Here is a 23639-nt window from a genome sequence, read left to right as displayed (position 1 = left end):
ATAGTTCCTTAGTACATCAATCGAAATGGATTGAAATATTTACAAGCTTTTTGTTATTCAATGAGTTTCTTTATATATCATTTAAACGATTCGGTACACCTTATGTTGCTATGTTATATTTTTATATTTCTCTCTGGATAGAAGGGACTACCGTCTTCCCGTGTTTTCCATTATTATTAGTCTATTTCTACAATAATTAGTTCTCCTGTTCAGATTATATTTCAACAAAATGTTTTTGAATGACTAAAGTCTTCTCTTCATTTTAATCGATTTATTTAATATTTTTATATATAATTTAATTTTCTTTAAGATTTAATTAAAACTTTTTATTCATTTGTAAAACAACGCGCATATATTGAAATAATCAACAAGCTACAAGAAGTAATTATTATTATCCATAGATGGATTACACCCAAAATCTAATCAGATCTTAAAGCAAAAATATAAAATTTCATTGAAATCCATTCAAACATTTTAATGTAATCATGTTAATAACATTCAACACAACATTTTTTTTAACAGGCAAAACATGATCAGGAGGTCTTAATATGTGTTTTTTCATAAAAAAAATTTGTTGACATTTTTCTTCATTACAGTAATTTCATGCGCTATATGAATCGTGGAGTAATGTTCTGTCTTCAAACTTAAATCATAGTTAATCAGTCAGTCAAACTGTCTGTCCGCAAATTGGACTTTAGATCTTTTAGGAACGAGAAAGAAAACTTTACACTCGCTTTCTTCCTCGAATGACCGATACTATCCGAAGTGCCGAATTCACAGATTCACTGCTTCTACTTAGTGTGTGTAGTGGTGGGGGAACTTCATATGACGCTGGGTGAGTCGCAATGCTTCATCTGGCCACACTGGTAAACATGTGTTCACAGTGTCTGAGAGAATTTTGACGTCCGTTCTGTCAAGCGTGTCTTTTCGTGTACCGTTCGGAGCAAATTCTCTTCGACATTCTCGTTGAACGTGTTAACTGGCATGGCAGTCTGTGGGGAATATATTCGCAGTCAATTTCCTACAATAGACGATGATTTGTATCAATATGTGGAAGGTATATTTCGAAGACACCTAACCTATAAATCATAAAACTTTTTGCTTCGTATCATTGAAATCGAATGTGCGATATTTGTTTTGTGCAAAGGTATTTTAGACAGTTCGAAAGATGACTTCGAGGATGGCGACGAAGTGTACGAAGCGATAGGAGAAGTATTGCACGAGGTCGCCGAGAAACCAGAGAATGAGGTTAGGTCTGTAAACGTGTTCACACTTGTCATTTTTACGTTATTATCGATTATATCGTATCGATGTCGTTTAATTCATTGTTGTCGTGGTTCAGCCAATACTTTTATAACTAAATATCGAATCTGGAACTATTTCTTACATTAGACAAATATGCGTGAAGTTACTGGAAATGTTGAAAGGCGGTTCAAACGACGAAAGCGTTGAAAGGAAAAAAAATGGAGTGAATAAAGTGTTAAATGCGCCTGTTCATTTGGGTACTATGGCTGCTACTTTGGAGGCTCAAGTAGAACAAATAAAAAGTATATGGGTCACCACAAGGGATGATGGCATGGTAAGCATTTATTTTATTATTAAATTAATTTTAAAGAATATCTTGTTACTTATATAATTGTATTTACATTATTTAATAGAAAGTGGATGCTAAGAAATTGGAAAAAGCAGAGGCAAAGTTACAACAGAAACAGGAAAAACGAGTTAACACAGAGTCAGCTGGACGTGTTAATACCACAAATCATAGTATAGAAGCAGCAAGTGCAAGTCAAATGACAAGTAAAAAAGACAGTAGAATGGAAACCAAGGGTGGTGTAAATAAAACTCAAGATATTAAAATAGAGAATTTTGATGTAGCGTATGGAGATAGAATTTTATTGCAAGGAGCTGATTTAACACTTGCGTTTGGTAGACGCTATGGCCTTATTGGCAGAAATGGACTTGGTAAAACCACTTTGTTGAGAATGATATCTAGGTACTAAAATGTACCTTTTCCTAACAGTTTTCTAGATATTAATGAGACTTTATTTATCTCTTATGTTATTTATTCTATCTGTAATATAACTTTTACGTTATATTATTATATTATAATTATTACAGCAAACAATTGAGAATACCTTCTCACATAAGAGTGCTACATGTAGAACAGGAAGTTGCTGGCAATGATACTTCTGCCCTTGAGTCTGTATTAGAGTGTGATCAAGAGCGAAGTATGTTACTCAGTAAAGAAGCAGAGTTGCAAGCAACAATAGAAAAAGATGGTGGCAAAGCAGGAGATACGTTAGGTGAAGAATTACACAGAGTGTACGAAGCAATGCAATTAGCTGAAGTAGATAAAGCACCTGCTAGAGCAAGTGCTATATTATCAGGACTCGGGTTTTCTGTTGTAAGACAATCGTGGCCAACTAAATCTTTTTCCGGTGGTTGGCGGATGAGACTTGCATTAGCGCGGGCGCTATTCTCTAGGCCGAATTTACTGTTACTCGATGAACCTACAAATATGCTTGATATCAAAGCGATACTTTGGTTGGAAAAATATTTACAATCTTGGCCAACCACGTTACTTGTAGTTTCACATGATCGAAACTTTTTGGATACGGTATAGTATTAAAATAAATCTATTTTTTTAAATATCTATCGTTTGTGAAGTACTTAATAATATGCTTAGTATATTAACAGGTTCCCACGGATATATTATACTTACGAGCTCAAAAAATAGAGGCATATCGTGGTAATTACGAACAGTTCGCGAAGACCAAAGGAGAACGCGAAAGGAACCAGCAGAGAGAATACGAAGCTCAACAAGCAAAAAGAGCTCACGTGCAGGAGTTTATTGATCGGTTCCGATACAATGCCAATCGTGCTTCGAGTGTACAGAGTAAAATAAAAATGTTGGAGAAGCTGTAAGTACAATATCACCATGATATCGTCAGTACGGCATCAAATAAATGAAGTTTTGAACAACGCATTAAAAATATTGTTATCGCTTTACTAGGCCAGAATTAAAACCAATGGAAAAAGAGGGAGAAGTAACACTTCGGTTTCCAGACGTCGAACAATTAAGCCCACCAATATTGCAACTCAATGAAGTGTCCTTCAGTTACACTGGAGGAAGTGATAATGTGATATTCACTGGAGTAAATCTTACCGGCAGCTTGCAATCTCGCATTTGTATTGTAGGAGAGAATGGTGCAGGTAAAACAACGCTTTTAAAAATAATAACTGGTACTTTGAGTCCAACGAAGGGTACCGTACATGTCCATCGAAATTTGAAGTTTGGATACTTTAGTCAGCATCATGTCGATCAACTGGATATGCGTGTATGTCCGGTCGAGTTGTTACAAAATCACTTTCCAGGTATGAACAAAATCAAAGAACGTTCTTTCAGTGATATCTAAGTGAGCATAGTACAAGTTTAGTTCAATGTTCCAGGTAAACCTATTGAGGAATATAGGAGAATGCTTGGAAGTTTTGGAATAAGTGGTAATTTAGCCTTACAAACTATAAGTTCTCTGTCTGGTGGACAAAAGTCTAGAGTTGCCTTCGCGCTAATGTGCGCTGCTATGCCCAACTTTTTAGTGCTTGATGAACCCACGAATCATCTTGATATTGAGTCAATCGAAGCATTAGGAAAAGCATTGAATACCTGCCAAGTAAATTTTAATTCTTGAATCATATCATAAAATTTATGACAGGTGTATCGATTTATTTGTAATAATTTTTCAGGCTGGTGTAATATTAGTTTCGCACGACGAAAGGTTAATTCGTATGGTGTGCACTGAACTCTGGGTATGCGGAGAAGGTTCCGTTCGGTGCATCGAGGGAGGATTTGACGAATACCGTAAGATCGTTGAAAGAGAACTTGAAATGTAAAGATCGTTTTAATTTAATCGTTCTGTCACTTTACATTGTCCCGTATTAAGTTACCGACATAAATATTTCCATTGATTTAAATAAATGAAAAAAAAAAAAAAAAAATACAAACGTTCACTGAGACACGTTTGCTTCTTCATTTTGGGACAATGTGCCTTTTGATTTGTTCATCGATGTAGATATTTATCGACCACCGCGAAAACATTATACTGCCTATTTTAAATAAAACTGAGTGCATTAAGAATTATTGTTTATAATATATATTTCATTGTCAACACAAAATCTACGAGATAGACTGAGTCTTGATGAATTCACGACAAGTAGGATTAGGAAAGTATCACATCGTTTGACTGCCAGATACAATAACTATACCTAAAGAATTCTGATATTTAATATTGTACATTAGTAAATAATAAAAAATCGTTGTTATAAATAAAAGTATATAACATTTTGTCTTTTTATAAAATTGTTAGAAGATTACATTGATAAATATACATAATTAATTAGTCGCGTATTTATTATTGCAGTTTTTCATTATTATCTAGAAAAACCATACTAATATTTTGTATAGATTTTAATTTCAATATACATGGTTGTAGAAACCAACGTGTTATAATTTAATGCTGTTTGTACCACAGCAATGATTAACGAGAAAATGAATGAAATTAAAATTAACATTTTATTTATTTTAATCAAATAAAATGTTCATAATTTATAATAATTAATCATTTTAATACTTCTTTTTCAGTACTTTTCTTTGTTTGAAGTCATCATTTATTTAACCTTCCATTTCGTTGTATTAATGCTCAGAAAGTTATTAAAACTAACGTGTAACGTAATAAATAAAACAGATTATTTGAAAATGTTTAATGTGCCAAAGAAATTGCATTATATTGCCACAGTTAACCCCCAGATGTCGTATTTAATGGTACCATTGTATTGGATATAGAAGACGTTTGCATAGGTGGTGCAGGAGCCTGTTGTTTTGCCGCTGGAATGTTCAAATATTTCCATTACTTTCCTCTTGAGGATTGTACATTTCAATTACACATACCATTATCGAGCGATCACTATGAGTCCTATAGCATGCAGGTGGATCTTGAAGATCAGTACATTAGACAACTCAAATGATTAATATCAATACCCAAAAATGACTGATTTAGCTTAGATATTTATGTATGCATCTAATATCAGTAGTTCCAAATATGAACTTCATTAACCCTTTCAACGTTAAATCCATACGTCGTATCAATACTCTAGAGTATTAAATTCTTGAGCCAGTGACAGTATAAACACATCATTTCCCAACCCAAGTTTTAAAACGTGTTTATGTTCTTTTAAGAAAGTATATCATCAATATCAACCTATGATAAAGGAAGAATCCGAGATATTTTTACACTATAGAGAGCATTAGTGTAGCTTTGACTTTGAATGTAAATATTGGAAATATATTGCGACTAGTATTCCTGTCATATTTTCGACTTATATAAGAATGCTTTCTATAAAATATTACCCACAAAAATGAATGGTTTTGATTTTGACCAGTAAATGATAAATTTACACAAAAAATTCACATACGACCATTATTTTGTAAATTTTATGCTCTTTTTAATTCTTTTCAAATACACATAACAAATACAAAATTATTGTAATCAACATTGAAAGGGTTATCACTCCTAATCTTTTGATGTATTGCAGTGCATGATAAAGCAAAGTAAGCAATTAAATTGATTGAGTTATCAAAGAATTAGGGAACATTGTTATGTATACAATCACCATTATATAAATATTTGAATATACTCAGTCAGAAGTGTCAAGTGTTGTATACCTTTATTTTTGATTTTCACTTTGTGCGATGCAAATTTACACTTCAATGTCATAATTGACAGACAAAACAAATTGTGTCATTCATGCATGAAATCGAGTGAGAATGATTAATCCTTCAGGCAGGAAAAACATGCAAGATTCTAGCATGGTGACTCATCCTCTGTTAAATCACATGAGAAGCAGTGAATAAGCCTTGTTTTATATTTTTAGAATTGCAAATATGCAGGACTCTCTCATACCAAATAAAACTTACAGAAACAATTCAAAAGTGTACCGTCTAATAGTAAAGTTTAAGAAAGAATGCGATTGATGTTCAAGCACGTCGTTCTCACCGTTTCTGCTGCTGTAGACTTTTGCGAATCCTTTGAACTGCTCCGGCGGTGGAAAATTCGCAATAGAATGAAACGTGTCCGCGAATCGTACCTCTAGGTCTAAGCTGTTCATACTTTGTCCATTGCGCATCGAGGAACTCCTTGTAGGAGGAGTTGGTGGAGGCGGCGGCGGTGGAGCCAGTCTCTGATGAGTGGGAGCAGGACGATGTGGAAGTGGCGGAGGTGGAGGCGGTATACACGGAGCACTAACTGTGACTCTAGAAGGTGGTGGTGGTGCTGCCCTTGTTGCTATGGTAGTCGAGCTATTCACTCGGGAAGTAGGAGGAGAGGGTGGTTTCGCAACTGGAGGTCTAAGAACTCTATTCGTCGGCCTTGGTTGAGTTTCATTCAAGCAATCTTGTGATTGATGAAGAGATGGTGGGGTCGGTGCAAGCACAGGTGGTGATCTAAGCAACCGCATACTTTGTGCTCTCGATACACTTGTTCCAGTAGTCAAGTTTAATTTCTTAGGAGGTGGTGATGGCTTGTGCAGTGCAGTTGATGGGGTTGTAGGTGGCTTAGGTGCAAGAGTTGGTTTCCCAAATCCCTTGGGCACTTCAGTAATGGAACTCACAGAATCTGTAGTGCTATGTCCCTGTGTCGAGTTAGCTTTCTAGAATGTAAATTATTATTTTAAAATGTATTTAATATCTACCTTCTGATGTCTATACCTGAACAAACATTTGTGGCTTTTGTGAAGCTGGTGGTGGAACTGGAGGTGGACCTCGTTTTATACTAGGTGTAGTGGATTGAGTGAAATTTGTATTATTTACATTACAGGTGTCCTTTTCACTCGAAGATGGCCTAATTCCTATAGGCTTCAATTTTGGCATACCACTAGAGAATAATCCACCTAATCCTATGGGTCCTCCATTACTTGTATTATTAATGCCACTGGTTACTACATTAGAACTATTATTTTCTCTGTTATTAGAGGAAGAGGAATTTCCTGGTTCTCCTTTTATTCTACCTAGAAAAAAGATATTATCGATGCAAAGTTATAAAGTGACAAACATTCTTTATAACATACCACTAACTGCAGGCAGGCTCTTATCTACAGTCACAGTTTTCTTTAAGGTTTTTCCAGCTCTAATCGATTGAAGAAGTAAAGTTCTATCCTGATCTCCAGTACTGGAACTCGATGCATTGAAAACAGGAGGTGGTGGAGGAGGTGGTGCAGGCATTCTCGTTCAAAGTTTTTACAAAAGTATTTAGTGCTCCTAATAAAAACAATTAATCGATTAATTTAAGAAAACACAATGCAATCTTAGTAGTTTTAACTGGAATCGTGGGTGGTAAACGGTATAATGGCTGAAGTATATTTTAAAAGATAAGATTAGACCTCCTACAGAGAAAAGCTACAATTAGGTTAGCACAAAAATAATTTCCACGTTCTACCGGATCTTCTATGTTTATATTAAAATGTCTCAGGATTTTGATAGATACATAGAGAAAACAATATAAGTTGCATAAATTATTTACCTAAAACTGACAAGCAGATTCTCTTCCCACGGCGGGATGGTCTTTGAAACTACCGCACTTTGTGTCCGTTTTTAATTCACTGTGAATAAACGTATTCCACGACATTCCAAAATTTTCGAAGATAACGAACGTTTCAAATACACTTGCAAGTGTAAGTTGACGCAGACCCGGTACTCGTACGGACGACAGTGTTCATGCACATCCCGACAATAGTCCGTCGTTTGTTTATGGCATTGACGAGTCACATCCGATCGAACATGCATACGTCAAGTGCACCTGAATACATACCACACCTGGGAGGCCTTAAAATCGTGCAGTGAAACGAGAACGGTACTTTTCTCTTGTAACTGTCTTGCAATTGGTTATAAGAATTGGATCTGTATCCTCGCATTCCATCGGAGAAACGTACATATATCTGTTTTCAAACGTTTGACATTAAATCTTGAACGCCATAGCAACAACATTGTTTGAAATAATTAATTCGGCTAATGAATTATTTTCTATGTCAGAACTATTTCATTTTTGAAATATCAGATCCCTAACGTAATTAATGTGAATTTTTTATTATAGTATTTTTCTTTTTCTATATTTTGCCGCCAGTTATTTAAGCACCTCAGAAATTAAATTTCAACTTCGGCGGTAAAAAATAATGCATTAATTCTTCTACTTTTTGATTTATTGAAAGATTAATGAAATGACAAATGATTCTGTTGATTTCTGAAGGAAATCGAGTATTTGGAAATGTGTAAACTATTTTTATAGCATATGAAAAATCTCTTGCTTGAACTATAAAAACCAATATTTACACATTGTGTTGGAAATGTGTGGAAAAAGGCGCGAGAAGTATGAAACACGTGTTAGTTCATGAAACAGTGCCATTTTGATAAACGATGTAATTAACATACAATAACATACGCATGTAGGTGGTACAAGGCTGTTTCAAAAAAGTTTTTAATGTTTTTTTTACGCGAACTAAAAGTAAAACAATCTTACCTTTCTTCTGTTTATTCTTTATATTATTCTATTTAAATGTTATACCTGAAAAGATTTGTAACATATTATTGTCCCTACGTGCCGTAAGTTTCACTACAATAAGGTGAAAGACAACCATTTCTACGAATCGTAATATCAAAAACCGTTTATAAGTGTAAAATTCATTTTGTGCAAAAGTTTTTACATTAATATACATTATATACATATTTACAAAATTTCTTTTCAATACAAAAATAGATTATATGCACTATGAATTACGATAATCCCTGTAAAAAGTTTCTTCTTTCTTTCTCTCTCTCTCGTCTTTGCTTTATCGCAGAAAATAATTGCGATAATCTTTACAAACCACCGTTAAACAATATAAAGTTATGGTTATTGACAAATTTTATCTTTCATCGATGTTGTTAACATAACAACCAACCAACCAATTAATTAATTAATCAACGGTTTTATGTAAACCTTCAAAGACAAAGGAACCCACGCGGCACGAATGATTTTATTTTATTCGTTTGTTACATGATTCGTTGGTTGCGTCTTTATTTCGTCTATTTGCTCAGTAATAACGATATCAGATTGCTCCGTATCTTTATGGAGGGCAATAATAATTTTTTCTTCCGTGGAAGATTGACTGTCGGAAGAACCTTCCTGCGTGGAAGTAGCTGCTTCCTACAATATAAAGGAAATGATTAAAATAAATTCCACAATTAGTCCTTTCTCGTATTTCTAACTTTGCTTTAGAGGAATTAGTCCCATTCGGACCACAACTTTTCTTACCGTACTTCGAATCTTCGTATGTGTCTTTATATGCTTTGTTAAATGGTCTGATCGCATGAACTTTTTTGTACACTCAGGACATTGGAATCTTTTCTCTCCAGTGTGGGTTCTACGATGCCTCTGAAGCTCATCCGATCTAGTGAATTTCTTACCACAAAATATCCAACTACAAACAAATGGCCGTTCTCCGGTGTGCCACCTCAAATGAGCTCGTAGATGACTTGTTTTTCCATATACTTTATTGCATCCAGCTATGTGGCAAACGTGTTGCCGCTTCCTAGTCAAGTCTCTATTCCTATACGAGAAATTTAATTATAAAGTATATTCATGAGAACGCTGAATGAAGGAATTTCTTACTAAAACGTTCCCCACCTATCACCATCGCCACAATTTGGACACGTGCAAGCAACTCTTCTTCGGTGTTGCTTATTAGAGTCTGTATCCATATTTGTGGACGCTGCGGTGGTTATTTGATGCTGATGCGATGTAGGAGTGGGCGTTGTTAATGTGCCGTTTGCCTGAAGAGTTTGCAGAATTTGCCATTTCGTTGGATCGTTAGAGTCTAATTGCACCGTTGGAGCAGCTACAATAGGTGTAGCTGCTGCAGTAGGCAAAGTCTGAACAGTGGCAGGCTGAAGTGCGCTAGCAGGTATGACTTGCACGTTACCCAGACCTGGGATATTTTGCACAGGTATTGATTGAAGGAAACCATTTGCCGCGTTCATTCCGGCGGCAGGCTGAATCTGCATTATACTCCCGCTACCAACGCCTCTCATCATATTGCCTTGTTGAGCGGTTAAATTTGCTAATGCGGATGCAGGAATTAGAGTTAACTGTTGCGCTTGTGTTCCTATAAAATATACATGCACGTATTAGTCTACTTCTTTTATGAAAAAATAAAAAAAAAAGATACGAATTAATAGAAATATTCTTGCATCTATTTTCAAGAGATATAATATCGTAAAAGCGTGCAACCATTGATATAATATACCTGTAATCGTGATGGGCTGTACAGTAGGCTGTGCTGATTGAGCCGCAGGAATATGTATAACTTGACCACTAGCTAATTGCCTGGCATCAATACTGGTTACTTTTATATCACCTTCAACTGACTCTGGTGGTCTCGCTAAAGCTGATAATGTTTGTACATCAATTTTTTGCCCGTCCTTTGTAGTGATTACATTACCACTTGCCGCAACTGGTCTCCCAAGTGCACCAATTCCAAGTACCTATAAATGTTCGAATATTCGAAGCCCACATTCAACAATTTATTTAATAATTGATCGATTGTTTATTCTGCTCTTTACCTGAACATTGCTTGGAGTTGTTACAGTTGTACTCCAAGTTGCTACAGTTGATGACGGTGCAGAAGATTGTTGTTGCGCTTGTTGAACTTGTTGCTGCTGCTGCTGTTGTTGTATAACCTGTTGAACAACTTGCTGCACTTGTTGCTGTTGTTGCTGTTGTACTTGAGCTTGTGCAGCTTGTTGCTGCTGTTGCTGTTGTACAGATTGTACTACTTGTGGTTGAGTTTGTTGTTGTGCCTGCTGCTGAGCAACTTGCTGAGCCACCTGTGTCACCTGTTGACTCTGGAACACCATAATGTTTAAATAGAAATATATATTTTATTATAATATGATAAATCGTTTTATTTTATAATCACCTGTAAACTTTGAAGTTGTGGCAAATTAGCAATTTGAACCTGTTGAATTTGTCCATTTGGTGTAATTATTTGGGCCATTTGGGGAATTTGCTGAAAGTAAATTAAATTCTAAGTATAACCATTTTAAATATAACAATTCTTGTATAACTATAATGAGTTACCACTTTACCAACTAGCCCATTTGGGAACAAATACACCACATCGAAGTCTCACGTAGAAGTATTTGTGATTGTTTTACTTTTTAATAAAATATGGAAGAAGTACCTTTTATCTTGATCTATATTAATCTAGACTGGGGTCAACTTGCATACACTGTATATCAATAGCTTCGTCTGTTTTATTAAATTTGATAATATAAGTTCTGACCAAAAATAAGGTTAATAAGTGTTGATTAATTAAAAAGTCCAACAATAGGTTTCCAGTAAGTAAAGTGTTAAGTAATTTTTATTTGTGCTTTTCCAACATACTTGGGTGATCTGTGGTATCATTTGTGTTGCAGGCACATTAAAAACACTTGACAATGCTTGAACAGGAAAATGCACTGTTTGGTAAATAGTTTGTCCATTACTAGCAGTAACTGGCACCTGTACAGGCACAGTTTGCTGAACATGCTGCATAGGAAATTGAAGTGGTCTAACTTGTACACTTTGACCTATAACATATGCAATATTATATTGGAACCCTGAATATATTTTAAACATACAAACCGTTTATTTAGTACATAAAAGGTACACACCTGATGGTAACTGAACAGTTTGTCCAGTAATATTTTGTATGATAGAAGTAGGAAAGACATTGGGTGCTCTTATCAAGCTGACAGGCTGTGGTGTAATAATGGTTTGACCATTAGCTAATTGTACTTGCTGACTAGCAAGCTGAACTTGTTGGCCACTAGCTGTAGCAAATTGCATCGTGGGCTGGGTTTGATGATGCCCGCCTGCAGCAGACATAGCAGAAGATGGAATGAAGAGTGCCTCTTGGCCGTCAATGTTAACAGTTTGCATCTGTGGAATTACGCTATAGCTAAGTTGCTGTTGCGGTTGCTGTTGTTGTGGCTGTTGCTGTGCTTGCTGCTGCTGTGTTTGTTGCTGTTGCTGCTGAAGAGCAGCTTGAGCTTGAGTACTAATTAACTGAGCACCCTAAAACAATTATTATACATTTTTAGAGATGGTACAATTTATTGTTTTTTTAAACATTATCCATTGATATGCTCACTTGCAAAAACTGTTGAGGCAAAGACTGCACTGAAATTGTTTGTGTTCTCTGTTGATCATGTTGCGGCTGCTGAGTTTGTAAAGGCACAAAGTTTTGCAATTGCTGGAGTGTAATAACTTGAGGTTGCTGCTGCTGCTGCGCTTGTTGTTGAACATCTTGTTGTTGCTGTAATTGTTGCAGAACATTTGCACTTAAAAAACGAATCTGTGGTTGGGCAGTTTGTTGTTCCAGTTGTTGTTGCTCAGCCTCATCTTGTTGTTGCTGTTGCACTTGCAAGGGATCATGGTCTTCCATCTCCTCCTATCAATCAAGTTTAATATTCTTTCACTCCTGTTTGTTTAGTTTCTATTAAGATTATCTTACCTGGGTGATATTTCTTCCATCTATGCTTCGTTTCATGATGAAAATATTCGTCGTGTATATTCTCTAACGAAAACAACGTCGACGTCAACGCTAATTTTACGTTGAGCACCCTTATGCTAGGAATCCATCCTTTGCTATACCGAATCGGCTTAACTATTTAGTCCTTGGTACATGAAAATACTCGCTCCGCGAGCGTTTGATCTGGAAACCCATTTTCCTCTTAGAAATTATTCTCCTCTATGATGTATTAGAAGATCGTATCCATATCCGAATTCGTTTCCCATTTTTTGAATTAAATAAAAACACACCTCGCGACCCGTATCCTGACCCAGCAACATCAAGAGAAGACACTAGACGTCAATCGAACCCACAGGGCAACCAAAGACTACTCATAAGAAGCTTCAACGACTCGAACGATATCGACACGTGCAAAGACCACTCTCGGGAGACAAAGAAGGCCAGAGAGCACTCCTCGAGAACCCGATCGAGGACCGCCTCCCTACGCCCCTGTTCCTGCCGCCCCACCCGCCTCTCGAAATATCGCACGCCGTGGCAAGGACGCGCATAGCCACCGACACAGGCGCACAGCGTGTGTCGTCACACCCGCCCACTCGGTCGCGCTGGTCGGTTGTCCGCTTACTCACACTCTCACGTACCTGCGATAACGGGGAAGGCAGCCTCACGATGCAGCCTCCACCCACTTTGCGCATGGGACTCCACCTAACTCGCGAACCGGCACGTGCTTCTCCGCGGAAACGTCCACACTGCCTCCCGCTACCGCTTTCTTCCCTCGAGAGAACCAGATATCGCACTCCTGCTGTTATGCTTCCTGTTTCACCTCTCGGTTAGTGCGTAGGCGGCCATTATAGCACGCGACCAATAATTGAATCAGTCTATCCTTCACGATGGATTTGTGTGTTAGAAGTTACGAGGAACCTTTCATGTGGACATTCTATAAAATGTATGGGGCTCGTTTAGAGGCACTGGTATTACCAGGCGCGTTTCACGGACGCATGCAGCTATGCACACATGCAAGCGTCCGTCGTTAGGCGGGCGGGTACGCGCGCGCGAGCGCACTACGTTGCCTAGAGTGATCGTGGTCGACGATCTACGCTTTCCTTTCTTTGGTCGATACTCGAAACTCCTCTGTTCCCAACGCAGTTGTCCGCAACAAAACTTAGTAGTAAATTTAGATGGCTGTTACAAGTCGTTCAATCGAGCGGCTCTGTAAGTGAACGAGGAAATCGACGCTGCGTTTAAAGTTGCCGCCAAAAGCACCGAATACGTGGTCAAGCCGATATTCTCGTTCTCTTGTGACGATATGTCTTCTCTTAGATCGACAGTTTTCGCTGATAAACTGTAGCCACGTTGATCCTGCTACACCTGGCGCACGCGATCCAATTTCCAACGTGATTTCAACACGTGCACGTATATCCGTATGCGACAACGTGTTGGTCGGCCGTCCCTCGCGAAAACAGGGCTACGAATACCGCTATGAGAGGACTACTTTCGCCGTGGGGCGGTACACGAGGTGGCAACGTCGCCGTCCGCGAGACGATCGGACGAAGGCTCTGATTGGTCGTACTCGCTCGCAATTGCTGGCAGCAAGCAGAGGTTCGTTAGACAGGGGCGTACGCAGGAACCGTCGGACGCCCACCCCGACGAAGAGGGATAAACGATGCACACCTCCTACTTTCTCTGGCCTTCCTTCCCCTCTTTTTAGCTAGCGGTAGCGTCCGGTCAGGGCCACGCTTGAGCGGGGTCGCGACACCCCGTCGTTATTGGGCATATGTTCTTTCTTGCTCCAGTTACTGGGAGCAACATTAAGTGATGACTGCCAGATGACGGCTGAATCTGAAGAAGGGAGGAGCTGCACGCCCTTCTTTTCATAACTTCGTGAATGTTTCGTTGGGTATGTATAAAATGTCGTTTTCATAAAGATTAGATTTCTAGCATGAAAATATTACGATAATAGTATAAACTGTGTTAAATTTATGAGCTTAATTGCGGATTTTCTAAAAGTATATAGCGAACCTCGGTGTTCACTATACTGCCAAATATATATAGTTACCGATAAATGTACATACTTAATGTCATATTAATGAAAGTGTACTGTTTAATAATAATAGTAGATATAGACATTTCATTTCAAAATATTCTTATTTAAAATTTTTTAAAATGTATATAAAAATGAATTCATTCTAGAAACCTTTCGTTTTATTTTTGAGGTTATGTCAGATTCTATGATGCACTAAGCCAAACTGCTACGCTGAACGCACTTTGGATTTTTAAAGCGTTTCTTAAGCACAAAAATTGTAAAAGTAAACAAAAAAATAGCAAAATGATATTGAGTAAAACACATTCAGAAGTAATAATTCAATATGGCTTTTATTAAGTCAATGGTAATGACTAATGACAGTGAAATAAATTAATTTCTAACATAGATTATATATATCGTGACTGCGTGACGCTAGCAGCAATAAATTAAATAAGTAATTACTTAAATAATGAATAATCTATGTAGAGACATTCTAAGAAACAGTAGTAATTAATATAATTTACAAATAAAACCATCGTATTGAGTCATAAAAACAAGATTAAAGTTGCAACATGAACTAACCTTACAATAATCAACTTATGTTTGTTCTATGTAACGATACAGAGTTTTTATGCAAAAATAGGACTGAAACAATTATCAAATTGCACTGCGTTCCTTCTGTAGTTGTGACATAGACTAATAATTATGATAGTTAAAACACTTGCACTCTATAACGAGTTACTAGTTGCCATTGTGTGTGCGTGTGTGTGTGTGTTTTTTGCACGTGTACACGTGCGCGCGTACACACACACATGTGAATATATATGTCCTATATGTGGAAGTTTACAATATGAGAACGAATGTTTAGTTTGACGCGAGTTGTATTGACTGGTATATAACAATATACGTAGTCATTGATACGTCTTGATTTTGTTTCATTTTGCAAAAGGTATATATACAGACACAGCGCATCTATTTTCGTACAACTGAAACGCTGTATACAAGATATTTACAATAAAATTCAAATTTGTATAATTTTATCTTCTTCGTTATTAAAATGTAGCAGATGTAATAGTAGTCGCTGTAGGAAGTACGAAAAACAGACGCTCACGGTAATCCTGAAGCATTTGTGCTAGAGTGAACTACATTCCAAGTACAGAGTGAATGAAGATCTACGATAAACAGTTTGTCGTAGCGGTTTAAATGTGTTAATCACGTTAGGAGCGTACGAAAATTGGTACGATGCCACAGAACGCGAATCTCTTTACAGTCCACCACCTGATCTCTCCACGCTAATTTGTTTCTTCAATATTTCTTTTTCATGTTGCGCTTCCTCCATCTCTGCCATCCTAGCAAAACGCGAGTATGCTACGTGTCCAGATTTGATAGCCGACATCATCTGTAGAAACAAAACGTTGACATTTGAATTATGTAAATTAGAGATGCAAGAAGAAACTATGGAAGAAGGACTTCCAAACTATTGCAATTTTAATCTGGCACAAGAGCAGCATGATACTAAAACACTTTTTAAGAAAGAAAAAAGGAAACAGATTTAAAATATTATCATAAGTGTTATGACAATATTATATAATATTGTCGTAACAATATTATACAATATTATATTTATAACAAAATTATAAACCTTATATTAGATAAATTGTTTAGTACTATATACACAAAAGTAAATCTGTAGTGTGAAAATAAGGGAAAACACTGTTCGTGCAAATAAAATAAAGGATATTAAAAAATTTGTTACTATATACAATGGAACAAATACAAAGAAAGGTAGAATAGTGGTGTTAGCAATAAATCTACTCATATTCAACAAGTCTTTCGATTTTACCGTTTGTATTAGATAAAAAAAACGCACTCTGAGTAATATTAAATGCAACAGAACTCCAAGTGTTTAGTGACGTAATGCAAAAAAGGAAATCTGAAAGCAGCAAGACTATACGGCAAATCCGTGTGTGCGAGCTTTCACAGACCTGAAGGTATTCGTCCAATTCAACTTGACCATTCATATTAGTGTCGATTTCGCGCAGTATTTCATGAAGCTCTTCACCAGGTACTTCCTTGTCACCGAACAACTGTGAACGGTAAAAGGTACTGATTAAATACTTGTTTTGTGATTTACCTGCAAGTAATCTTGTAGTTCCATTTGTCCATTGTAACTGAGATCAATTTCATTAAGCAAAACGTGCATCTCATCTTCGGATAGTTTTAAGCCAAGTACCTGGACATCGATAATTAAACAATACACAACCACGAATAAAAAAGGAGCGAAAACTTTAACATGGAATTAGCATAATTATTTTTGCGAACCTTAAGTCCTCGCCTGATGTCGTTAATAGAGACGTATCCTTTGTTGTCTTTGTCGATGATACCAAAGCGTTTGATGTATAGCTGTATCTCTTCCTTCGTAAGATTGATGGGAATTTTATCGCGAGAAGCACGATTAACCATCTGGCCCATTTCGTTGGCAAGAAAATCACTGGCTTGTTTGTGTTGCTTTTTCTTTTCTTCCTCTGACCAATGTAGTTCTTCTGCCATGATATCTATGATGCCTGGAAGAGCTTCTTGCGCTGCTTGAACATTCAGGAACGCTAATCTCAATCGTCGTGCGATCATATCAATTGCCGTTCTCGCATATTCACGAACTCCGTATCGGATCTAAAATTAATCGCAAATCAATTGTTGCATTGGAAAGTAAAGTAATAATCAGAAAAGATCAATGATATTTACTTCAGCATCTATATATGGGAATTCAGGATGAATTTTTTGACCTATAATGGGCCATCGCTTGCCAGTGAGAGAAGCCATCTTTGCTACAGCAAATGCTCGATCTCCGTAGCTCTTAGCCAGATGTTGCGCGACTTCACATTCCAATCCAAAATCTTGCACTAATCTGATGTACATGGTTGGACTCCAACCATGAGCTCCTTCCAAAAGTAAACCGTTGGTCTGGCAGGGTCTTTCAGGCTTTAGATTGCAAGCTTAATAAAACATAAAAATTAATAATACAGTATTAACAATATTATAATTATATTAGAAATATTTATAATATATAAAATACCTTTGATAGCTGTGTCAATTGTCTCTTCAGCCATCGCCCTGAAAGTTGTCCATTTGCCTCCAGCTATTGTGACAAGTTTTGTAGGACTAACGTGAACAATGTGATTTCTAGCAAGCGATTGAGTGTTTGGTTTATTCGGGTCGGAAACAAGGGGCCTGATACCGCTCCAGGCGGACAATACATCTCCTCGACGAACTTCAACATCCGGATTGAGATAGTTCTTGACTTCGCGTAAAATAAACATAATCTCGTCCTCAGTTGGTCGGGGATTGTGCGTTACTTCGCAGGGTAGATCGGTCGTTCCTGCGATCGTTTGTTTCTGCCAAGGTAAAAAGAAGATCACTCGGCCGTCACTCGTCGCTGGATCCAAAAGACCCATCTGATCAGGACTAAGTGAAAATGTATTCAATTAGTAGAGTTATTCGTCGTTTAGAAGTTGAGTGATTTGAATTTCAAATTTTGAAATCACTTACCTATAATATCCTGGAAGTACAATGTGAACACCAGAAGAAGGGCAACAGATCTCTTTGACACTTTGGTCGTCCATTTTTCTTATGTGATCCGTGAACGGGCCTGTCGCATTGATTATCGCTTTTGCTTTTACGTCCCACTCTTCTCCAGTAAGTTCATCTCTTACATGCGCGCCAGTGAGTACTCGATTGCCATCCTTTAAGCATTAAGAATTTCATTCTAATTGATCCTCAACTTTAACATAACTTTATCTGTACAAGTAAGAAGACAATATCGATACGAGTACCTTATCGAGGCCTTTCAAGAGATTCACGACTGTCACGTGATTTACAACCGTTGCACCGAGCCGTGAAGCAGTCAAAGCGACCGCCAAATTCATTCTAGCATCATCCTGTTGACCTGTTACATCAGTACAGCATCGAATTACAAATATATACATGAGCTAGAAGAATGTTAATAGCAGATGATGAATATGCACAATGCTACATACCATCATAGTAAACAATAGCTCCTGTAAGTTTATCTCCTTTCAGCATAGGGAATAATTCTAATGCATCAGATTTTCTAAGGAAATACGACGACTTCACTGTCTTGCTTCCAGCTACCAGATCATACATCTTTATACCAAACCAATAGTAAGGAATTTGCCACCACCTGTTTAAAGATGCTCCGATGTAGAACAATGTTTATAATTACTTTCGTATAACGAACAGCAATGAAAGATTAACGTACGTGTAAACGGGCAACATAATAGGCAAAGGATGAGCCAAATGAGGTGCGCTATGTAACATTGACGCCCTTTCGTGTAGCGCTTCTTTGACCATTTTATATTGCTCCACGTCTACCTGCATTATGGCTTTCTGTAAATAACGAACCCCTCCATGAATCAGTTTTGTACTTCTAGAAGATGTGCCGGATGCAAAGTCATCTCCCTCGATTAAAGCCGTTTTCAAACCTTCAAATAAACAGTCAAGTATGATTTTTAACAATTCTCTCATAAACTATTGAGTACCTCATCCTTAATAGAATCGAAAAAAAGAGAGTACCTCGTGTACAAGCATCTAATGCACATCCAGCTCCTGTTGCACCACCTCCAACAATGAGAACATCATATTGTTCTTGATTTTTTAATGTTTTTACTTGATCTTCCCTTGTCGGCAGAGGCCTCTTTAATGGCTTTAGTATTGGTTTGTCCGCATGAACCTACGAGTAGAGAAATAACATATTAATTAGATTAGCTATTTATACACTACTCAATTATTTATCTATTTTTATATCTTTAAAAAGAAATTTTTTCTTTTATATTTAGCAGAACATTAAGAGTGTTAAGTCAATGGATTGTATAATTTGTAGAAATTGAAAAACAAAAGAACAACTGATTGCCATGATGGAGGTATCTCTGCATCTTTATTACCACAGATTGAAAATGGATTGTTATTTGCCATTTTGTATGTTAGCATTAGGACACAATATAATTATCACAATAGACGGCTCTATACCGCTAGAGCCAGCGTTGGATAATCAACCTTAGTCATCTAGCAATGGATTCAATTAATCTCGTGATATCTAGTGCTAGATAAACTGATTTTTGAAACTCGATTAAACCTCCTCGGTATTCACGTGACTCTAACAGGTTTTATTTGTTGATGTGTAGAGACGTAATTGAGATGTAATTTTTAAATTATATAATCAACATTTATTATTAAAAGCTAAAAATAAAATATTACAATAAGTACGTTTCTTATTTCACGAGATAATATGCTTCTTTCTTTCTTTTAAAAGCTTGCGAACCTCGGTTTGAGAAACGCTGATCTAGGCTATAGTTTTAGTATAATTGTATTGCGTTTGAAATAGTCTGGCCTGGCCTGGCCTAGCCTGGCCTGGCACAGACCTTCCCAGCAGTAAAATTTTGGTAACCACGCGGCTGCTGGCTGAACATGAAATACCGTGCAGCCTTGACTGCCGGCATAGATTACGGTCAGTAATAGCTTCACGTCTCCCGACTAACCGGCCAAACCCGGATTTAAGAAAAAATTCGAGCAACAGAATTTTCTCTGTTCGGAGAAGACAATTTATATAACAAATTTCTCAGATTACATTTTCAATGTAAAGAAAATAAAGGAAGCGTTTTGCCTCGAAGAAATTAATGATTCGTCGTTCCAATAATGATAACGTACTTACGGTATTGTCGGACAGTAACAGATAAGAGGTAAGAGCACTGGCACCTATGGCACTCGCACTTCCCACTAGTAGTTTCAGCGATGCCATTTTACGTCACTTACGGCTGGGACGACAATCTTTCAAGAAAGATCTGGAATAAAAATAAATGTATAACGTAACGAGTTCATCGCGTAATTCATCAACGAATCAGCCACATAAAATATTAGTCGCTCAAGGTCACTCGGTGATTACTCCCACTATCCCACAAATTGTCTTTCCACTTCGCTCATAGTTCTATGAATAGTGTTAAGAAATTTTTACTGTATTCAAAAGGGAAGAAAATAGCTATTATTTTTTTGTCACGGGTATAGTTACATACGTAAAAGTGAGCAAAGTTTCGGAAAGAAATACCGATGAAGGATTGCAAATGCTATATATAATATCCAAATGCGTGATAAGTAACCGTAAAATTATAAAAATTTCACGTGTCAGATAAAATAAACTAGGTCGAATATTTGTTAACCAATTGATCGTGCGCTTGATCTATTTAGTGAATCATCGTCCGTGATATTTGGCAATGTATCAACAGGTGCAGTGTGTACGGTCGACATACTAGTCACGAGGAAACATAGTCCAATATGGAAGAACGAAGAGGCATTGGGATAGTTCGTTGGCTTCAGCTCGACAATCGACGTTTAAAAACTGATCGTTCTGGCGAAGGTCTTGGAACGCGAGTTGCATCGATGACTTTTGTCTGTAGCTCACCGCACGTGATACAATGATACATCATTCCTGTATCTTTCGTATACGCTCGTGTCATGTGGTATTTCTACATGTCACATGAGACGTGCATACATAATTTGCGACATAATGTTTTATGCAATGATGCAACAGTTTAGTAGTCACCTCTCCTGTTCTATTGAAAAGTAAAAAGAAAGAAGATACTCGAACGAACGAATTTGTTTGTAATTACGATAAAAAAATCTTCCTGTTTGGGGGCAATAAACACGCGATGATAACTATACTACGCCTAAGTCGCCATTACTAAGTTATCAGCGTAGAAAATACGTGATTGATAACGGACGTTGAATCACACGCTGAGTGTGGCATAACGCGATACATGTAGAACTGATGAAATCAATGTCTGCCTTGTTAAAATACCAATCTCAAAATTGCGTACTACGGCAGATTACACCAGAATGTACTGACTGGAATATATCATATTACGTATAGTGCTTTTCAAGAACGGATCGCTTCAACTATAGAACATGCATAATGCTCAGCAAGATATTCCTTTGCTCTTGAAAAATATATAAAGGAATGAAAAATTTCAAAATTTCTTTACAACTGAAAACGGAAGTTATAATCATCTAAGATAAGAACGTGAGATACATCCTAACACTATTGCACTACAAGTTCACACATACATTCGTGTCACAGATATCACAGATATCACAGATCGTCTAAAATAACCATCCTGTATTATATCAAGAGACGATGCAATCAATTTTTACACCGGTTTCTGTGAATGGAACTTCTAAATTTTTTAATGCGATCACTCGCAATTTCACTTTGATATTATCAATAAACAGTGTCAATAACGTTTTATAAATCTAAGCTCAATCATCAGTTGCTACGAGAATCACTGTGTTTGACATACAATTTTCTTCTATTGAGCGACAGTATTAATTTCTCCGCGTTACTTTAGGCGATTGCGATAATTTAAATAAACCGATAAAAGAAATAGAACAGAAAAAGGAGGAATTTAAAGCACGGTAGCAGTAAAAGATTTCGGAAGTACTTATTATATATTAAACCTCAGGAACTCTTGTATTGACGCCACTATCGTCAAAGTACTAAAAAATAATTCATATTATGCTAGCTAAGAGACCTTGACAGTCCCCCGAAGCACGTGGAATTACGTAAGTTGACACTCGTGTAACCAGCTAGTTCCAGTATTTCTCATTTCCCTCGCGAATATTTCTCGATTACATCGACACATCGAGATAACGTGGAAAAGCCACTAGAAAAAAAACTACGAGATTCAATACGAGAGAACCGAAGACATCGCGGGTGTGAGCTTATATTTGTCGTCATGAACAATGTCATAAACCTTTTCATGATGTTTTACAAAAGATATATCTTGCAATACGTACATATTGTAATAATACAAAGCTGAAAATGATGTCGCAAGACTTTGTTTTAAAATAGCATCTGCAAATCCTGTGCCAAGTGCCTTCAAATGTCACTTGTATTGGTCGCGTTCTCATTATGTGCCACAGATATATCTCATAAGCCGCAAGGGGAAGGAAAAAATGACGAATATTTAACAATTTTGTTCAAAGATTAACGAATGAATTAATCGTAAATGATAGTTACTTTTTTCGACTACGTCAACCCTTGCCTACTAAAGGCTAAGAACTCCAAAGTTAGGTTATAAAAATGTTCGTAGAGAAATAAGAGACAGATGACACATTGCTCGCGCGCACGTTAACTAATTACGTGTTAAATGACTGATCGTGAGAATGATTTGTTTCCTTCAAGAATGATTAACATCATTGACTGTGAAACGTTACTGATTATCACAAGATCAGAAGATCTTAACAATCGAAAATCTCGGATATATAATGCAATAATGTTACTCACTGTGAGAGAAATTGATGGCAACTCCCCGTGATCGAGCTCTCGAGAAACCACCCAACGCACAGCGGTGACGAATGCAATCTATAAAGCTAAAAGTCAATGGTGCACATATTTGACGAGGATGCCGGTACGCATTTCACTGATTCACGCGAGTGAACGATCAGGCTACGAAGAGTACGCGAGCTAATATGTCGCTGAGACACCTTAACTGATTACCCCACCAGAGGGCAATGGATTAGTACAATCAGTTGATGTTTCCCGCAAGGTATCGATTAACATCAGACTTGCGTACATAATGTCTCATGATAATTAGAAAAATCGAAACATGCAAATTCCTTAATCTAAGAGAAACCAAAATATTTTTACCTTTTTACAACTGAAAGCTTCGTTTTCGACATAGAAACAGTTAAAGTTTAAAGATTCAACTTCCCGGGTGTAATGTTTTATCTCAGACAGTAGAGTACGCCACCATACATACCTCTGAAGTATTGCAACCTGCTATGTTTACTGTATATCGGCGAGCATATCGACAGGTGCTGTTTGCTCTATACAGAATAATTACAATTTAATTTCAACCTGTTAGCTCTCTTTACTATACAGAACATTTATTTAAATTAATTGTAAACAAGTACTTGAAAAGATTAAAAAGCAATAGGTATTTAAATACCAAATTTT

The 23639-nt window shown here is 36.9% G+C and overlaps 4 protein-coding genes across 9 annotated transcripts; 1 reads left to right on the top strand and 3 right to left on the bottom strand.

Annotated features, from left to right (window-relative positions):
* Positions 1 to 603: 603 nt before the first annotated feature.
* Positions 604 to 4352, top strand: LOC143147025 (ATP-binding cassette sub-family F member 3). 2 transcript variants are annotated; one of them, XM_076311841.1, is made up of 9 exons: positions 604 to 1057; positions 1148 to 1253; positions 1393 to 1579; positions 1659 to 1993; positions 2119 to 2617; positions 2698 to 2921; positions 3014 to 3375; positions 3451 to 3671; positions 3745 to 4351. In XM_076311841.1, exons 1-9 carry the CDS (start codon positions 985 to 987, stop codon positions 3889 to 3891), a joined length of 2154 nt encoding a protein of 717 aa, XP_076167956.1. In that variant the 5' UTR covers positions 604 to 984; the 3' UTR covers positions 3892 to 4351. The 2 variants fall into 2 exon arrangements, with proteins under 2 accessions (XP_076167956.1, XP_076167958.1); XM_076311843.1 differs by lacking the exon at positions 604 to 1057 and having other exon boundaries at positions 1148 to 1248; positions 3745 to 4352.
* A 153-nt stretch (positions 4353 to 4505) lies between these two features.
* Positions 4506 to 7869, bottom strand: LOC143147026 (uncharacterized). Its single transcript, XM_076311844.1, has 5 exons — positions 7572 to 7869; positions 7120 to 7309; positions 6761 to 7059; positions 6051 to 6702; positions 4506 to 4882 (listed from the first exon to the last, which is right to left on the bottom strand). The coding sequence occupies exons 2-5, from the start codon at positions 7271 to 7273 to the stop codon at positions 4794 to 4796; spliced, it is 1194 nt and encodes a 397-aa protein (XP_076167959.1). The 5' UTR covers positions 7274 to 7309; positions 7572 to 7869; the 3' UTR covers positions 4506 to 4793.
* A 636-nt stretch (positions 7870 to 8505) lies between these two features.
* LOC143146689 (uncharacterized) lies at positions 8506 to 14033 on the bottom strand. 2 transcript variants are annotated; one of them, XM_076311203.1, is made up of 11 exons: positions 13236 to 14033; positions 12580 to 12780; positions 12217 to 12516; positions 11738 to 12140; positions 11469 to 11653; positions 11002 to 11091; positions 10646 to 10927; positions 10330 to 10567; positions 9711 to 10188; positions 9339 to 9633; positions 8506 to 9230 (listed from the first exon to the last, which is right to left on the bottom strand). In XM_076311203.1, exons 2-11 carry the CDS (start codon positions 12613 to 12615, stop codon positions 9066 to 9068), a joined length of 2472 nt encoding a protein of 823 aa, XP_076167318.1. In that variant the 5' UTR covers positions 12616 to 12780; positions 13236 to 14033; the 3' UTR covers positions 8506 to 9065. The 2 variants fall into 2 exon arrangements, with proteins under 2 accessions (XP_076167318.1, XP_076167317.1); XM_076311202.1 differs by lacking the exon at positions 13236 to 14033 and adding an exon at positions 12888 to 13020.
* Positions 14034 to 14948: 915 nt separating this feature from the next.
* On the bottom strand, positions 14949 to 23143 carry Gpo1 (glycerophosphate oxidase 1). Of its 4 annotated transcripts, XM_076311207.1 has the most exons (13): positions 22968 to 23143; positions 20343 to 20472; positions 19208 to 19364; positions 18894 to 19116; positions 18652 to 18815; positions 18448 to 18560; positions 18164 to 18357; positions 17691 to 18079; positions 17360 to 17610; positions 16940 to 17287; positions 16752 to 16850; positions 16603 to 16704; positions 14949 to 16016 (listed from the first exon to the last, which is right to left on the bottom strand). In XM_076311207.1, the coding sequence occupies exons 2-13, from the start codon at positions 20427 to 20429 to the stop codon at positions 15882 to 15884; spliced, it is 2262 nt and encodes a 753-aa protein (XP_076167322.1). In that variant the 5' UTR covers positions 20430 to 20472; positions 22968 to 23143; the 3' UTR covers positions 14949 to 15881. The 4 variants fall into 4 exon arrangements, with proteins under 4 accessions (XP_076167322.1, XP_076167320.1, XP_076167319.1 ...); XM_076311205.1 differs by lacking the exon at positions 16603 to 16704; XM_076311204.1 differs by lacking the exon at positions 16752 to 16850 and having other exon boundaries at positions 22968 to 23142.
* Positions 23144 to 23639: the final 496 nt, after the last annotated feature.

This window comes from Ptiloglossa arizonensis, chromosome 5 (genome assembly GCF_051014685.1).
Source record: "Ptiloglossa arizonensis isolate GNS036 chromosome 5, iyPtiAriz1_principal, whole genome shotgun sequence".
NCBI lineage: Eukaryota > Metazoa > Arthropoda > Insecta > Hymenoptera > Colletidae > Ptiloglossa > Ptiloglossa arizonensis.
Note: the sequence above shows the minus strand (reverse complement) of the source record. Positions and strands in the feature narration are given on the sequence as shown.

What these genes read in the sequence shown, in the direction of transcription:
- Gpo1 (XM_076311207.1), bottom strand. Translation starts at nt 20,429, where the DNA reads ATGGCATCGCTGAAACTACTAGTGGGAAGTGCGAGTGCCATAGGTGCC. An exon ending in GTACTTCCAGGATATTATAG is followed by an intron (nt 18,080 to 18,163) that starts GTAAGTGATTTC and finishes ATTTTCACTTAG; the next exon opens with TCCTGATCAGATGGGTCTTT. An exon ending in AATTGACACAGCTATCAAAG is followed by an intron (nt 17,611 to 17,690) that starts GTATTTTATATA and finishes TGTTTTATTAAG; the next exon opens with CTTGCAATCTAAAGCCTGAA.
- LOC143147026 (XM_076311844.1), bottom strand. Translation starts at nt 7,273, where the DNA reads ATGCCTGCACCACCTCCTCCACCACCTCCTGTTTTCAATGCATCGAGT. An exon ending in AGCCACAAATGTTTGTTCAG is followed by an intron (nt 6,703 to 6,760) that starts GTATAGACATCA and finishes TTTACATTCTAG; the next exon opens with AAAGCTAACTCGACACAGGG. An exon ending in AGTCTACAGCAGCAGAAACG is followed by an intron (nt 4,883 to 6,050) that starts GTGAGAACGACG and finishes TGAACATTCCAG; the next exon opens with CGGCAAAACAACAGGCTCCT.
- LOC143147025 (XM_076311841.1), top strand. Translation starts at nt 985, where the DNA reads ATGGCAGTCTGTGGGGAATATATTCGCAGTCAATTTCCTACAATAGAC. An exon ending in AAACCAGAGAATGAGGTTAG is followed by an intron (nt 1,254 to 1,392) that starts GTCTGTAAACGT and finishes TTCTTACATTAG; the next exon opens with ACAAATATGCGTGAAGTTAC. An exon ending in ATAAAAATGTTGGAGAAGCT is followed by an intron (nt 2,922 to 3,013) that starts GTAAGTACAATA and finishes TCGCTTTACTAG; the next exon opens with GCCAGAATTAAAACCAATGG.
- LOC143146689 (XM_076311203.1), bottom strand. Translation starts at nt 12,615, where the DNA reads ATGAAACGAAGCATAGATGGAAGAAATATCACCCAG. An exon ending in ACAGCCCATCACGATTACAG is followed by an intron (nt 10,189 to 10,329) that starts GTATATTATATC and finishes TATATTTTATAG; the next exon opens with GAACACAAGCGCAACAGTTA. An exon ending in ATACGAAGATTCGAAGTACG is followed by an intron (nt 9,231 to 9,338) that starts GTAAGAAAAGTT and finishes TTTATATTGTAG; the next exon opens with GAAGCAGCTACTTCCACGCA.